The sequence below is a fragment of the Eurytemora carolleeae genome, unplaced genomic scaffold, assembly GCF_000591075.1.
Source record: "Eurytemora carolleeae unplaced genomic scaffold, Eaff_2.0 scaffold53, whole genome shotgun sequence".
Lineage (NCBI taxonomy): Eukaryota > Metazoa > Arthropoda > Copepoda > Calanoida > Temoridae > Eurytemora > Eurytemora carolleeae.
The window spans coordinates 557,022-571,866 of record NW_019396380.1 but is presented as its reverse complement, the minus strand read 5'-3'; the positions used below and the strand labels follow the sequence as shown (position 1 = coordinate 571,866).

Sequence of the window (14,845 nt, the reverse complement as noted above, 5' to 3'; positions counted from 1 at the left end):
TATTTGTCTAGGTTGAGAATATATTTGTCTAGGTTGAGAATATATTTGTCTAGGTTGAGAATATATTTGTCTAGGTTGAGAATATATTTATCTAGGTAGAGAATATATTTGTCTAGGTTGAGAATATATTTATCTAGGTTGTGAATATATATTTGTCTAGGTAGAGAATATATTTGTCTAGGTAGAGAATATATTTGTCTAGGTTGAGAATATATTTATCTAGGTTGAGAATATATTTATCTAGGTTGAGAACTTTACCTGGGATGATACTGAGACTGATGTACGGAAAATAGCCTTGTCATTCTACTCCGGACTCTTTGCTTACAATGGATGGAATTATCTAAACTTTGTTATTGAGGAACTCCAGGTATAAACTAAGTTGAAGTCAAAGAGAATAGAATATTTATTAGAGGGGAATTCAGAGAATATCTCGGTATGAATGTTTTCAGTCCCTTTCAGTCTGAAAGGGAGTTCAAAGTGTACAAATCATGTAAATGTTCACAAATTATATGCAGTAGAGTACATTAATACAGTATGTTCCCTGGACTATCTATTTCAATTTCGAATTTTTTAAAACTGTTAAATAAACTTTATAATGAATTAGGTGAATAAAAAATATCATTTGATTTATAGTTATAACGGAAAATCATCGTTTGAAAAATGAAAGGCATAGAGTCTATGTGAAATGATCATTAGTCAATTATAAAACCAGCTTATTTCATAATTTGGTTTTCTTTGAATATTAATTTTAGATTTTCTATAAAATGATGTTCCTTGGCCCAAAAGGTTATATAGCATAAATAGTACACCTGCAGTATGGAAACAGTACAACAAAATGGCCGTTTTACACTTTTTTCTAGTAAATTCCCCTCTAATATATATTCTATTCTCTTTGGCTGAAGTATATCAGGCAGAGCTTTACCCACCTAGTAAAATATTTGCTTTATAACTTTATACTTCTTATTCCACCATTTTCTACTTCTCACTGTAGTATGCAGGAATTACCTGTTTTAAGACTCTATAAGGAATCTACCTGTTTTAGGACCCTATAAGGAATCTACCTGTTTTAGGACCCTATAAGGAATCTACCTGTTTTAGGACCCTGTAAGGAATCTACCTGTTTTAGGACCCTGTAAGGAATCTACCTGTTTTAGGACCCTGTAAGGAATTTACCTATTTTAGGACCCAGTAAGGAATCTACCACGTGCGATCTCTATCTCTTGTGTACTGGTGACTGTTGTCTATGTACTTGTAAACATTGCTTTTTACACTACACTCAGGTACAATTAGGGATAGATCGTTTTCACTGTTTTGAAAAACAACGAAGAAAAAACGAAAAACGAAACGATGGTTTTTAAAAACGATCGTTTTTGAAAAAACAATCGTATAAAAACGATTTTTTAGTTTTAAAAAACGATTTTTTTTAGTTTTTTAAAAGTTCAAAATTAGTATCTTTTATTCGATCGTTTCTAAAAACGATTAACAACCTTTATGTAATGTACAGTACAGTGCACTACAGTTCAATGCAGTGCAGTGTGTTGAAATATAACGCAGATCTTTTGATACCATTGTTTTTTTTTCACTTTTTTACGTGCACTTCACTTTAAAAATACAACTTTGAACTTTAAACAAAAGTTTAACTCTGATTTTTGATCGATCTTTTTTTGCATAAGACTTTCCCTACTGTACACTGCATGTTGTTACTCTTTACACTGTACACTGTACACTGTACAGAGAAATCTAAGTTAGAAAATCTCAATTTTCTGAAGTCTTAGGCCAAAATGTCACTGGAAATAAAGTCCTGAATTTTAGATTCTTGGAACTTTTTTGCCTAAAATAATATGGGGGCTGCCAAGAAAGTCTCAGGAAATAAGATCACAGGAATTAAAGTCCTGAAGAAAATATTGCCGAAGAAAAATAAACAAGAAAAAAGTCCTTAGTCTTTGGAAAATGAGTTTAAGTCATTTATCGGTTTTCATAAAAAGGAATTTACTTCTATGCATCTACATATTGGCAGTAACCGTACAGAGATGCATTCAATTTAAAAAATTTAATTTTAAAAAATTTTCTTGTTTTCTAGTATTCCCGAGGTCCTGGGTTCAGAGGCAGTAGCAGTGGTAATTTTTTAAAAAACTTTTTGAAAAAGATAAAATTTAAATAATTTTCCATTTGGATCCTTCAAAAGGAAAAAAACAAATCTAACGTTATTGTCCTTTTACACGCTATAATTCAAAATATTAATGTTTTCTTTGAGTGAAAATGGACTAAAATTCAATCTTAAAAGTTTTGATAACATTTTGCCAAATGTATTCTAAACTAATCTATTAAAATGACTTTTAATTAAAAAAGTATCATCATTATTGTTGTAATAATTACTCGTTATTTTTATCATCCCTGTATAATAATGTTTTAATTGTTTTTCAGACCTTTGCCGAGCGCCTCTACGGGAACTTTGCTTTCATGATTCCAGTATTTGTTGCAATGTCAACTTTTGGAGGAGTTAACGGTAGGAGGGAGGGCGAGAAGGGGATGGGGGGGGGCGCAAAGGAGGGGAGAAAAGGATGGAGGGGGCGCATAGGAGGGGAGAAAGCGATGAGGAGGAAAAGGAGGGAAGAATGGGATGGGGGGAGGAAAAGGAGGGGAGAAAGGGATGGGGGGGGTGACGAGAAAGAGGGGAGAAAGGGATGGGAGGGAGGAAAAGGATGGGAGAAAGGGATGGGGGAGGAAAAGGAGGGGAGAAAGGTATGGGGGGGAAGGATAAGGAGGGGAGAATGGGAACATAGATTCAGCCTGCTTGAAAAAAGGCTCATCTACTTTTAAGACAAGGTCGGCTTTTAAGTGTCGCAACGCCTTGGGCTTTTTTTATCTCTCTAACTTACTCATTTTTTTCTGTAGTCCTTTACATGTACATTTAAGGCGTTATAAAGCAACTATTGTTGGCTTTGGTGTTTAAGAAGTGATTAGCAAAATTTTCATAGATTTTTGTTTAAGAGCTTGAAATCACAGTAAGGGAGCATAAATAAGAAAAGAAAAAGGGTTGGGAGGGATACTGTTGAGGGATGGATGAAATGAGGGAATGTTGATAGGGACGAAGACGAATGGGGGGGGGGCCGGGGTTATCAGAAACAAAAAGGGTGGTTCAGGGGGGGAAATTAAGTTTAAACAGGACTTCCTATAGGGAGGGTGGAGGGGATTAGTATTCCTCTGAACCCGCCAAAGGAGCACTTGACCTCACTTTTTAACCTCTAGGAATCCTGCTGACCTCCAGCCGTCTATTCTACGCTGGTGCCTGTGAAGGTCAAATGCCCGAAATTCTGAGCATGATTCAGGTCATTTTCTATTTACCATGCAGGTCTACAGGGATTATTCATGTTTTCTAAATCTAAAAGTGTTCATAAGTTGTTTTGTATTTCCTTTTTTCATTTTATTTTATTTTAGGTTTGTATCGCAAAAAATATCGTTTTCCCCGTTGGAATTTTTCTGAATTCAACTGAATTAAATTAAAACGATGTAGAAACTAAAAACACTTGCCACAACCTTATATTGTCTAATTGCATCATAATCATATGCATAGTGGTGCAAACCTTGAGAACATCAGGCTACAAAAATGTAGGGATAGGAAAATAAGATTTTGATGAAAGTATTCATTTAATTTAATTATAATCATTGTCCTTTTCAAATTTGAAACTGATTTTTTGTTTGTTTCAGTCTGAAATGAAAAACCATAATTTTTTATTTTATTTTTAAAACATTGAACAATATTTTTTTTTATCAATTAAGATTACGTCGACAGTTCCTTTAAATTTATTCTTTTCATCCATCATAAAAGAATGATTTGTGGCGGATATGAATGTCGTCATCTGAGTTGTTTCCAGAGAAATCCAAGGGGGCGGATTCGATCAGCTGATTCTAACTTGTGATATTTATTCCAGATATTTCTTTCATCATTTACTATATAGATTTAGATTTTTAATAAAGTTAATCGTTCAGAACTCTTTTTCCTGTTCANTTTGAAGAGTATTGAATGACTGGGAAAGGATTGACTCTATGATTAATAATATTAATATTAAAGCTGTTCTCTACTTTATCTATGATTAACAGAATTAATATTAATATTAAGGTTGTTCTCTACTGTATCTATGATTAATATAATTAATATTAATATTAAAGCTGTTCTCTATTTTTTCTAACTTTATCCAATAAAGCTAATTTTTTTAAGAAACCCTCTTAACGAAAATATTAATTTTTTTTCAAAAATTTTTTTGTTTTCAAAACTCGAAATATATTTTGTTGTATTTATTATTACTGAACTATTAATGAAAAAATAAATATTATAAAAAAATTATAAAAAATTTATAAAAGTTTTGACCTCCGTTGTAAAGATGTTCTTGTTTCCTATAATATTACTGTATTTGCTTCAATTATTTACAAACTGGATTTTTAAAGCAAAAAGACCATTATCAACTTTTTTGTTGAATTTGCAGAAAAGGCGTCATTAAAGTCTGATCCTTTGTGGGATTGAATATCGTATTAGAAATCCAATTTAAAATTGTATGTTTCATAAGAATTTGTGAAAAGATTTCTATTTTTAGGAAATTATCAATTTTCTTGTTGATCTTCAGAGTTATAAAAAATGTAAAAATCAAAACTTAATTTAGATTTTTACAGGTTTTAACGGAAAATAAGAATTTAAAATTAACAGAGAAATAATATATCTTTATATAAATATATCATTATATAAATATATAAATATATATTGACACATTCAAACCTATAAATTAGATATTAAAATATTTTCTACTATTCCCAGTATATAGCTATACACAGTGGGACACATACAACTGTGGACAAATTTAATATAAATATATGTAGGCCTTGCTATCTGGGCTATCTAGCTAGCTCTGATATTTTTGGTATTTATTTAATTAGGCCCTGCTATCCTTGGGTTCTCTAGCTAGCTCAGATATATTTGCTATTTATATATTTAGGCCTAGATATCTCTGGGTTATCTAGCTAGTTCAAATATATTTGCTATTTATATATTTAGGCTCTGTTATCCTTGGGTTATCTAGCTAGCTCCAATATATTTGCTCTGATCAACTATACAGGGTTTGCCACCTGGGTTAGTACAGGAGAAGGGTTTGGTTTGGCTGGTGGTAAAGGTGCAGGGGAAGGGTGTGGTGGTAGAGGTGGCGGTATGTGGAGGGGGTGGTGGTGAATGACTGTTTGCTAAATAAAACTGGAAAAGGTTGCAATTTTTGTTATCATATTCAATCCTTTTATATCGTATCATTCATAACTTATTATCTTAAAGCTTTATTTAGCAACAATAAAATTTTTTCAGGCTAAAATGATGAAAAGCGTAGATCAATAAAGTACTTCGTCTGTTGTGCTAAAATCTAATAGTATTCTTCAAATGCTTGTATTACACTATACATATACTTCACACCCCGGTGATGGAATTAACAAAAAACCTCAAGAATATATATCCACATAACAAATACGTTATAGATATTTAATATATTTAATAAAGTTTCAGGTGTGAGATCTGTGGAGGAATTAATATCATCTTTAAATATACTTCAGTGATGAATATCAATTTTTCGGTTTTCAACTTTTATTTCATTAAAAAATAACTAGTCACTCGCCATCAATTCATATTTTCTAATTATTGTCCTTAATTGAAAGTTGCAACCTTTACTATTTTAAACTTTAAATTCTCTTTAATCGAATAGTGTAATTTCTGAAATTTCAAAGGTCTAAACTATTAGGTTACAAAGATATGGATTTGAAAATTATAGTCCGTGGAGTGTTAAGTAATTAAAGTTGAAAACTAGTTATGCTGCTGATAATTAACAGTCTACTTCTGTACGCTATAACCTTAAACCATGTTTAGGCCCTGCTCTCTTTGGTTTACCTTTGCTCTTCAGACATCTACGCGTTAATAAATTATGTTGGATTCGCTACTTGGGTAGGAGGAGGATCAGTTTAAACAAATTCAAATTTGTTTGTCCATTGTCTTATATTTTTGGTTGTTAATAAGGATAATTGATCAGTTTTTTTAAATTTCAGTCACATTTGTTTTATATTTAGATTATAATATATAGCATTCTTTAAAAATTAAATATTATATAATTCTTTTTAAAAAACATTCACTGCACGTAATATTAAAAGAAAGTTGCTATTTTTACCACTTTTTTTTAAAATTCTTACCTAATTTATACTTATAAATATAGGGACCTTCCCAAAGGTTTTTTCCCCCAAGTGGCAACTTCCAAAGGGTATTTTCCCAAGTGGCAACTTCCTCAATCTATCCTTGCCGCCGCGCTCGGCCCCAAAGCATACTTTAGCCTCAGTGCTCAATCCCCTAGCCGCAGTGGTCAACCCCCTAGCCGCAACACTTGGCCCCCATCGCTGCCTGTGGCATCTCAGAAGGCCTAACCATAAGAAAGTTGCACATTTGGGAAGTTGCCACTTGGGACATTGTCATTTGGGAAGTTGACATTTGGGACATTGTCATTTGGGAAGTGCCGTTGGGAAAATGCATTTCGGAAAATACTTAACACCCATCTCCATTTACTATCTATTTACTATTTAGATATTTTTTTAGAATTATTTGGTCCAATTCTAACTTTTGCTTTGCATCAAATGCAATATAAATATATTGCTGTTTTGTATCGTATGTTCCAATTAGAACTTCTTCTTGTTTTGTAATGTTGCATCAACTTGCATTGTATTAAACAAAAATTAAAATGATTGTTTTTTTCTGCTTGTTTCGAGCATGTGCAGTGCAATTACTAACCGAGCTAATAATATGTTAAATGATTGTCATCTTTGTATTTTTGTAAATTTAAAATGTCTGAGAAACATTTATAGATAATTGATAAAAATTATAAATTGTCCTGCGCCAATAAAAGCAAAGACGATATTCATTTGTTACATTATTTTTCGCTGCTTGATAAAGATTTGTTCTTGCATGATAGATTTTGATCTTTTTAACTATAGTATCTTTTAATCTATCTTTATCTATATTTCTTTCTATATATATCTCTATCTATCTAACTATCTATCTATCCATATATCTATCTATCTCTATATCTATCTAACATCTATGTATATATTTATATAAGGAGGTATCTATCTATATATTTATCTTAACACACATTATGTTTCATGCAATGCAATCATAGCAGGAAACAGATTTGGTGATTTCTTTTGGGGAAAATTTTGAAATATTATATAAGATTTTTAATCAAAACTATTTTAAAAGATTTTATAAACAAATTTGCATCTAATCAGAGCAAGTTAATTATCTCTTTCTATTTATATATTTATCTATATTCATCTATGCTTCTATCAAGCTATCTGTCCAACAAAGTATCTATCTATTTATATATTTATCTTTATTCATCTATGCTTCTATCAAGCTATCTGTCTAACAAAGTATCTATCTATCTATATATTTATCTATATTCATCTATGCTTCTATCAAGCTATCTGTCTAACAAAGTATCTATCTATCTATATATTTATCTATATTCATCTATGCTTCTATCAAGCTATCTGTCTAACAAAGTATCTATCTATCTACAGTGAAACCCTTAATAACGAATACATCGAACGAATTCATCAAATGTCGTATTCTTCACTTTCTGATAATGGAATACTGCAGATATTTAGTTTTTTAACTAAATGATTATAAGGAACTCTTTAAAACTGTTCCCGCATATTCATGGCTATTTATTTATTTTCGCAAATACGGAAATTTACGTAATATAGTATAAAACTCATTGAAAAATTGTCAAGACGACATTTGACAAATTCTTCCGATGTATTCTTTATTAAGGGTTTCACGTTATATATTTAGCTATCTATCTAACTAGGTATCTTTCTATCTATCTAATATATATTTATTTATATCTATATATGTATCTATCTATCTAGCTAGATAGCTATCTATCTATCTAATATATCTATCTATCTATCTAATATAAATATCTGTCTATATATATATATCTATCTATCTAACTAGGTATCTATCGGTCTAGCAGTATTCTGTCTACCCTGGTTAAGATGGAAGCATCCTGAATGGGAAAGACCGATTAAGGTTTGTTATTGTTAAAGGGACTGTAAAGGATCTATATTTATTAAAAATGCAAAATAAAAACAAACCTTTCATTCTTCCTATGATTAATATAATAAATGTTAAAGTTTGTTCTCTATTTTATCTATGATTAATATAATTGATATTAAAGTTTTCTCTACTTTATTTATGATTAACAGAATTAATATTAATATTAAAGTTGTTCTCTACTTTATCTATGATTAACAGAATTAATATTAACATTAAAGTTGTTCTCTACTTTATCTATGATTAGCAGAATTAATATTAATAATATTAAAGTTGTTCTCTACTTTATCTATGATTAACAGAATTAATATTAATATTAAAGCTGTTCTCTACTTTATGTATAATTAATATAAATAATATTAATATTAAAGTTTTCTCTACTTTATCTATGATTAGCAGAATTAATATTAACATTAAAGTTGTTCTCTACTTTATCTATGATTAGCAGAATTAATATTAAAGCTGTTCTTTACTTTATCTATGATTAACAGAATTAATATTAACATTAAAGCTGTTCTCTACTTTATCTATGATTAGCAGAGTTAATATTAAAGCTGTTCTCTACCTTATCTATGATTAGCAGATTTAATATTAATATTAAAGCTGTTCTCTACTTTATCTATGATTAGCAGAATTAATATTAATATTAAAGTTGTTCTCTACTTTATCTATGATTAGCAGAATTAATATTAATATTAAAGCTGTTCTCTACTTTATCTATGATTAACAGAATTAATATTAATATTAAAGTTGTTCTCTACTTTTTCTATGATTAGCAGAATTAATATTAATATTAAAGTTGTTCTCTACTGTATGTATGATTAACAGAATTAATATTAAAGCTGTTCTCTACTTTATCTATGAATAACAGAATTAATATTAATATTAAAGTTGTTCTCTATTTTATCTATGATTTTAGATCGTTTTTAAACAAATCCCAACCCTACTCTCTAGCACTAGAATTATATCATTTTCTTCTCAATATATTTCGCCAAAAACTTTGGCATCATCAGGAGTTTGTCCTTACTCTTTTGAAGAGTATTGAATGACTGGGAAAGGATTGACTCTATGATTAATAATATTAATATTAAAGCTGTTCTCTACTTTATCTATGATTAACAGAATTAATATTAATATTAAGGTTGTTCTCTACTGTATCTATGATTAATATAATTAATATTAATATTAAAGCTGTTCTCTATTTTTTCTAACTTTATCCAATAAAGCTAATTTTTTTAAGAAACCCTCTTAACGAAAATATTAATTTTTTTTCAAAAATTTTTTTGTTTTCAAAACTCGAAATCTATTTTGTTGTATTTATTATTACTGAACTATTAATGAAAAAATAAATATTATATATAAACAAATCATTAATTTATTAATAATTTCGTAAATCATTTGGGGTCTAATTGATTTATTGATTAATTAATTAATCGATTAATTGCTTGATTAATTGGTTGATGGATTGATTTATTAATTTAGTGATTAGTTAATTGAATAACTAAATAACTAATTGATTAATTAACTGATCATCTAATTTCAGGTTCACCTGATCTTCCCAATAATCTACATTATTTGCACAATCTTCATCACCGTAGTTCCGATGATTGCATCCCCAATAGAGACAGGTTTAATTTATCTATCTATCTTTCTATCTATCTATCTATCTATCTATCTATCTATCTATCGCTCTATCTATCTATCTATCTTTCTTTCTCTCAATCTATCTATCTCTCTATCTATCTATCTCTCTATCTATCTATTTATCTATCTATCTATCTATCTATCTAGGTATCGGTATTGCTATTATTGCTACCGGTGTCCCTGTGTACTTTGTGTTTATTGCCTGGAAAAACAAGCCTCCAGTTGTTCTGAAGTTCATAGGTGAGTCAAAAATTAATATGACAAAAAAGTTGTTTTTCAATTTATTCCAAACTTGGTAGAGACTTATTTCACCAGAGATCGAAACTTTTGAACAAAAGCGCTGAGTCGTTTCTCATCAAGGACTTCATTTCGGGAATCGACCAATGAGAGGTCCAGATTGTGGAAAGCTTGACCAATCTGAAGTCTTGAAAATACAACAAAAAGGATTGAAAGTTTTATCCATTTTCACAGATTTTAATATCTAATCATTTGAATTCAAAAGTTTCCACTATTGATACTTTACAGCTAAGCACTAAGCCAACCAAAAGTTCCGATCTCAGGTCTACGATGTTGAAGTTAATCAAACTTAATTTTTATGTGAACTTTTTACCAGGAAGGTGTCCAATGTCTAAGGATAATCACCATGAGAAATTAAATGAGCGCAGTAACGATTATCAATCACATTTGCTAAAATAAATGTTTTGATCGAAAATTGGCTTGAAATAATTTAAAAGGGGGTTAAAAAACACTAAATAAATGAAAAATGTTTAAAAAGTTGAAATTAATATCCGACAAAGGGGGGCCAACAAATAACAATCATCTGTCCCAAAAGTATTAGACTCTATCGTAATTCTACAACCATTCTTTGGATCTCTGGATCTTTGGACACCTTCCAGTGTACTTAACAACTTACTTATCTAACACATGTACAATAAACACATTTTTTGGAATTAACAACTTTTTTGTGAAAGAAAAAAGTTTATAAAAATATCTAACAATTTTTGAGATACACTTGAGTGCATACTAATTCTAGAAAATGTTCTAATTAAAGGGACAGTTATCGTGATTTTAAGCGATTCTCCGTTTACAAGAGGGACAAGTCTAATTTACTATCGAACCCTGGAAACTTTAATCTGATCAATTATGAAAGAAAGCGTCGTTTTTGGCTTAAAAAGTATTCAATTCTGATCATTTCTACAAATAAAAGTAATTAGTTTTTAAAGGGAGTGACCGGCTATGTAAGGTATTTGTACTGAGTATGTAGTGTTGTGGAAAACCTCTTTCGGATTCATTTAAGACATATTAAACTTTTTAAGGATCTGTAAATACTGAGTTTGAGCGCAAATTCGACGTTCAGAACTCCTGATTTGGGGGTGCATGGATACGTTTTCAGAATTAGTTTTTTTTATTATTAAATAACGACAACGAAAAGTAAAGTAAAAATTATACAGTAATCTAACTAGATGGCTAGGAACATATTTCTCAAAAGAAATTTGTCTTTAAATTTAAATGCTAACATCGATTATATTGTTTTCATTATTATATTGAATTTCTAATTTTCTTTAAATATATATCGCAGATTTCTTCAAATTCATCAAATGTCGTCTTTTCAATAATAATTCTAGAAAATCTGCGAAAATCTTTGTGAATAATGAGAAACCAGAATAATGAGATAATAGAAACTAATAATTGAACAAGATTACTTATTTTCGATGATAAGATTAGCTTTTATTTTCTCAACATGTTCCTAATCATGACGTCTTTAGTTTATTAAAGAACTTTTTTACATTTATGTCGTCGTTATTTAATAATTTAAAAAAAAACTAATTCTGTAAACGAATCCACCCCCAAAGTAGGAGTTTTGAACATCGAATTTGCGCTCAAACTCAGGATTTACACATCTTTAAAAAGTTTCATATGCATCAAATGAATCCGAAAGAAGCTTTCCCCAACACTGCATACTCAGTTCAACTACCTTACATAGCCGGTCACTCCCTTTAAAAACAAATACATAGATATCAAATTTATACACAACCAGACAAAGCTTTTAAGGGTTCAGTTGTAAACCGGACATGCCACTATAATTGGAGATGATCAATTGAAATTACTGAAACATCAGGGAAAAGTCAAGTTTCTTTTTTTCCACTTATACCATCCATGATTTTTATATTTTATAAACAATTAAAAAAATTCATGTAAAAAAATATGTTTATCCTGCCTTTTCCTTTTTTCTCATATAGTGTGAATGTTTGGTTATATTCCAAGTAAATAAAGATTACATGGGAGATTTCTTGGGAAATGTTTACTTGTGATTTGGGAAATAATTACTTCAGGAAGGATTCCTTGGGAAATTTCTTCAGAAATAATAAAGTTGGAAATTGCTAAAGAAATAGCTACTTGGTAAATAGTTAGTTGGGAAATTAATTGGGAAATATATACTTGGGAAATGATTACTTGGGAAATGATTACTTGGGAAACGATTCCTTGGGATATTTCTTGGATACTAATTACTTATGAAATTACTTGGGAAATTTCTTTGGAAATATTTATTTTGAAAATGATTTCTTTGGAAATAATTACTTGGGAAATTATTTGGGTTTGGGAAAGTAGTGTATTCGTGTGTGTGCTGACCCTTCTATTTATAGCTGGATGTAACACAGCACTACAGAAACTGCTGGTTGTTATGCCCCCAGCTAAAAAGACAAAATAAAGGTTTGAATTATATAAAGCCGTTGTCGTAAATATCAAAACAATTAAGTCTACTTTTCATTTTATTTAATTCTATCCAGCTTTTAAGCATCATGGATATGAATATGGAAATAAAGAAATGCCACCAGTTAACAGCTTCTCTGTGTTTACTTGTTATAACTTGTAATTTGAAAAAAGCTTTTTGGAAAACAAAAATTAAATAGAAAAGTCGTCTTCGTTGTATTGATATAAACGTCATACACTGTAGTGTGGACAGTGAGAACCAGAAAACAGTAGAATTCTCGTCTTCTTCTTTTTTATATTTTTATATGAAATGTTGCTAAGTATTTAGAAATTTGCACCTAAACATTGCTTAAAATGACATGTAGATTTTGAAAAAATTGTTGCAAGGATTACAAATAACTCAATTCTAAACGAGATTTCTGTAAAAGTAAAAAAAAGAACGACATTTATCCTAAAGTTTTCAGTTTTTAACAATCATCATAATTTATATTTCGTTTTCTTCAAATTGTGTGTCTCCGTTTGTATGTTATAATAATCGACATAACGTTTAGCCAAGACATTTAGAAAATTCAGCATAAAATCCATATAGTCGTCAGTGAAGTCTTATCCTTTGTTGGTAACCCAATAATCTATATGGGTTTAATAATTATTTGTTTTCTTAAAATTTTTTACAACGTTTTTTTCAGGTTTGTTGACAATAGTTCTGCAGAAAATGTTACTCGTCGTGCCAAAAGAAACGGATTAAAAAGTTTTGTTCCAGCAGAACAAAATTGAAAGTTTAAACCATAATTAATTTAGACCTTTGGTGTGAATTGAAAGCAAAATAATACATTGTACAATTTTGTAAAAATGTACAATCAACTGTAGGCATGTACAAAGCTTATGTACTTTTTTAGTTTTACCTTAAAGAAAATGTCGGCACAATGTTCAGTGACACTATATTTTATGAGGGTCTTTTTAAGGATTCATAACAATTACGTGACGGTGACGGGTATTTTTACTTTAATCGGGAAATGGAACAATCCAATATTCAAATTGTAAATTTCAAGGTATTATATAGGATTAACTAGGATTATGTCGAGAGCTCTAAAAACCGTACAATGTTTTCTGCACAATGTTCTCTTAACAAATTACGTTTTATGAAAGTAAAAACATTTATAAATAGTCTTTGCCTACACAATTCTTAAATGCGCGCGAACAGTTTTAAATGATTGAACATTTAATTTACATATATTTGCTAAATAATCGCTTTGTACTAAAGTCAGAACTTGTGTTGTGAATCTCGGGATGAAGCATTGATCTCCATCTTATTCAAACTTACAGATTTATCGAATTCATCTTCGATATCCCGTAGTGGTTATACCCGGCAGGGATAACGAAAATGAAGAGATCAAGCATTTTAAAGTGCCCGCATTGGAAATCAAGATCAAAATTTTCGAGATTAACGATACTCCAGTTCCCGGTTCTGATTACAAATATTTAATTATAACATTGTCTAATTTCCACTAATGTAAAACCAGCTTCCAAATTTACTAAAAAATCAAAATCAAGCCTTGATTGTTAAGTTTTATAGAGTTTTAACAATAGAATAACATGCTATGAGAAATGTAGTTTAAAGATACCAGATGACTGATTAAAACTCTTGTCTTGCCTAAATGTTAAATTGAAGCAGTCTTGTACTTGTATGTTAGCTAGCAGTTTACTTAATTCAGAAAAAAAGATTTAATTCCTTTGTTAGAATAGGGAGTATTCTGAATAATGCTTAATAATGTGAGTCTTCAGTAAAAATGATGAGGGCTTATAATGAAAATGATAGAACCCTTTTTTATAAACCATCAGGCGCTGTAATTCAAAAGCTAGATCTTTTTTATAATTGTTCATATTTCTAGCGAACTCTATATGAAGAAAATTATCTAGTGATTTCGGTAAAACTAAAAAATTACGACTTTTCATTGCAATGTTAAAAGAATATAGCTTTCAACTGTTGGCCTTCTTCTCTAAATATTAACCATATAGAAGATAAATATAATTTTAAGCATAAATGATTTGCTATGATGTGACCATGTTTATTTTTTATTTTTATGAAAGTTAACGTAATAAATGTTAAATGTATATAAAGTTAGATCTTTTTATTTAAGTAAAAAAATGGAATATTCTACAGTTCTCCACAAAATTAAACTTTAACGACGATCTAAAATTTATGGTCTGATATCCTTTAATAAAACCAGTTTGTTAAAAAAAAAATCAGCTGCAAGGAAATATGGTTGAATGTATGGGTAAATATAATCTTCATTTCTCCCTGAAAAATTGGGGGTACGTACTATTAGCATAGTTAACTCTGAAGTCACATCCTGATAC

General features: G+C 29.7%; 1 protein-coding gene across 1 annotated transcript in view; it reads left to right on the top strand.

The window, feature by feature from the left end:
• LOC111702068 (Y+L amino acid transporter 2) overlaps positions 1 to 14,591 on the top strand; it is a gene marked incomplete at its 5' end in the record, with an annotated part of 15,827 nt that extends 1,236 nt beyond the window's left edge. Inside the window, 10 exon segments of the mRNA XM_023473630.1 lie at positions 245 to 367; positions 1,183 to 1,280; positions 2,081 to 2,117; positions 2,425 to 2,506; positions 3,250 to 3,371; positions 5,897 to 5,971; positions 8,033 to 8,107; positions 9,675 to 9,759; positions 9,923 to 10,015; positions 13,174 to 14,591. Coding sequence (XP_023329398.1) covers positions 245 to 367; positions 1,183 to 1,280; positions 2,081 to 2,117; positions 2,425 to 2,506; positions 3,250 to 3,371; positions 5,897 to 5,971; positions 8,033 to 8,107; positions 9,675 to 9,759; positions 9,923 to 10,015; positions 13,174 to 13,232 — 849 coding nt within the window.
• Between the last annotated feature and the right edge of the window lie 254 nt (positions 14,592 to 14,845).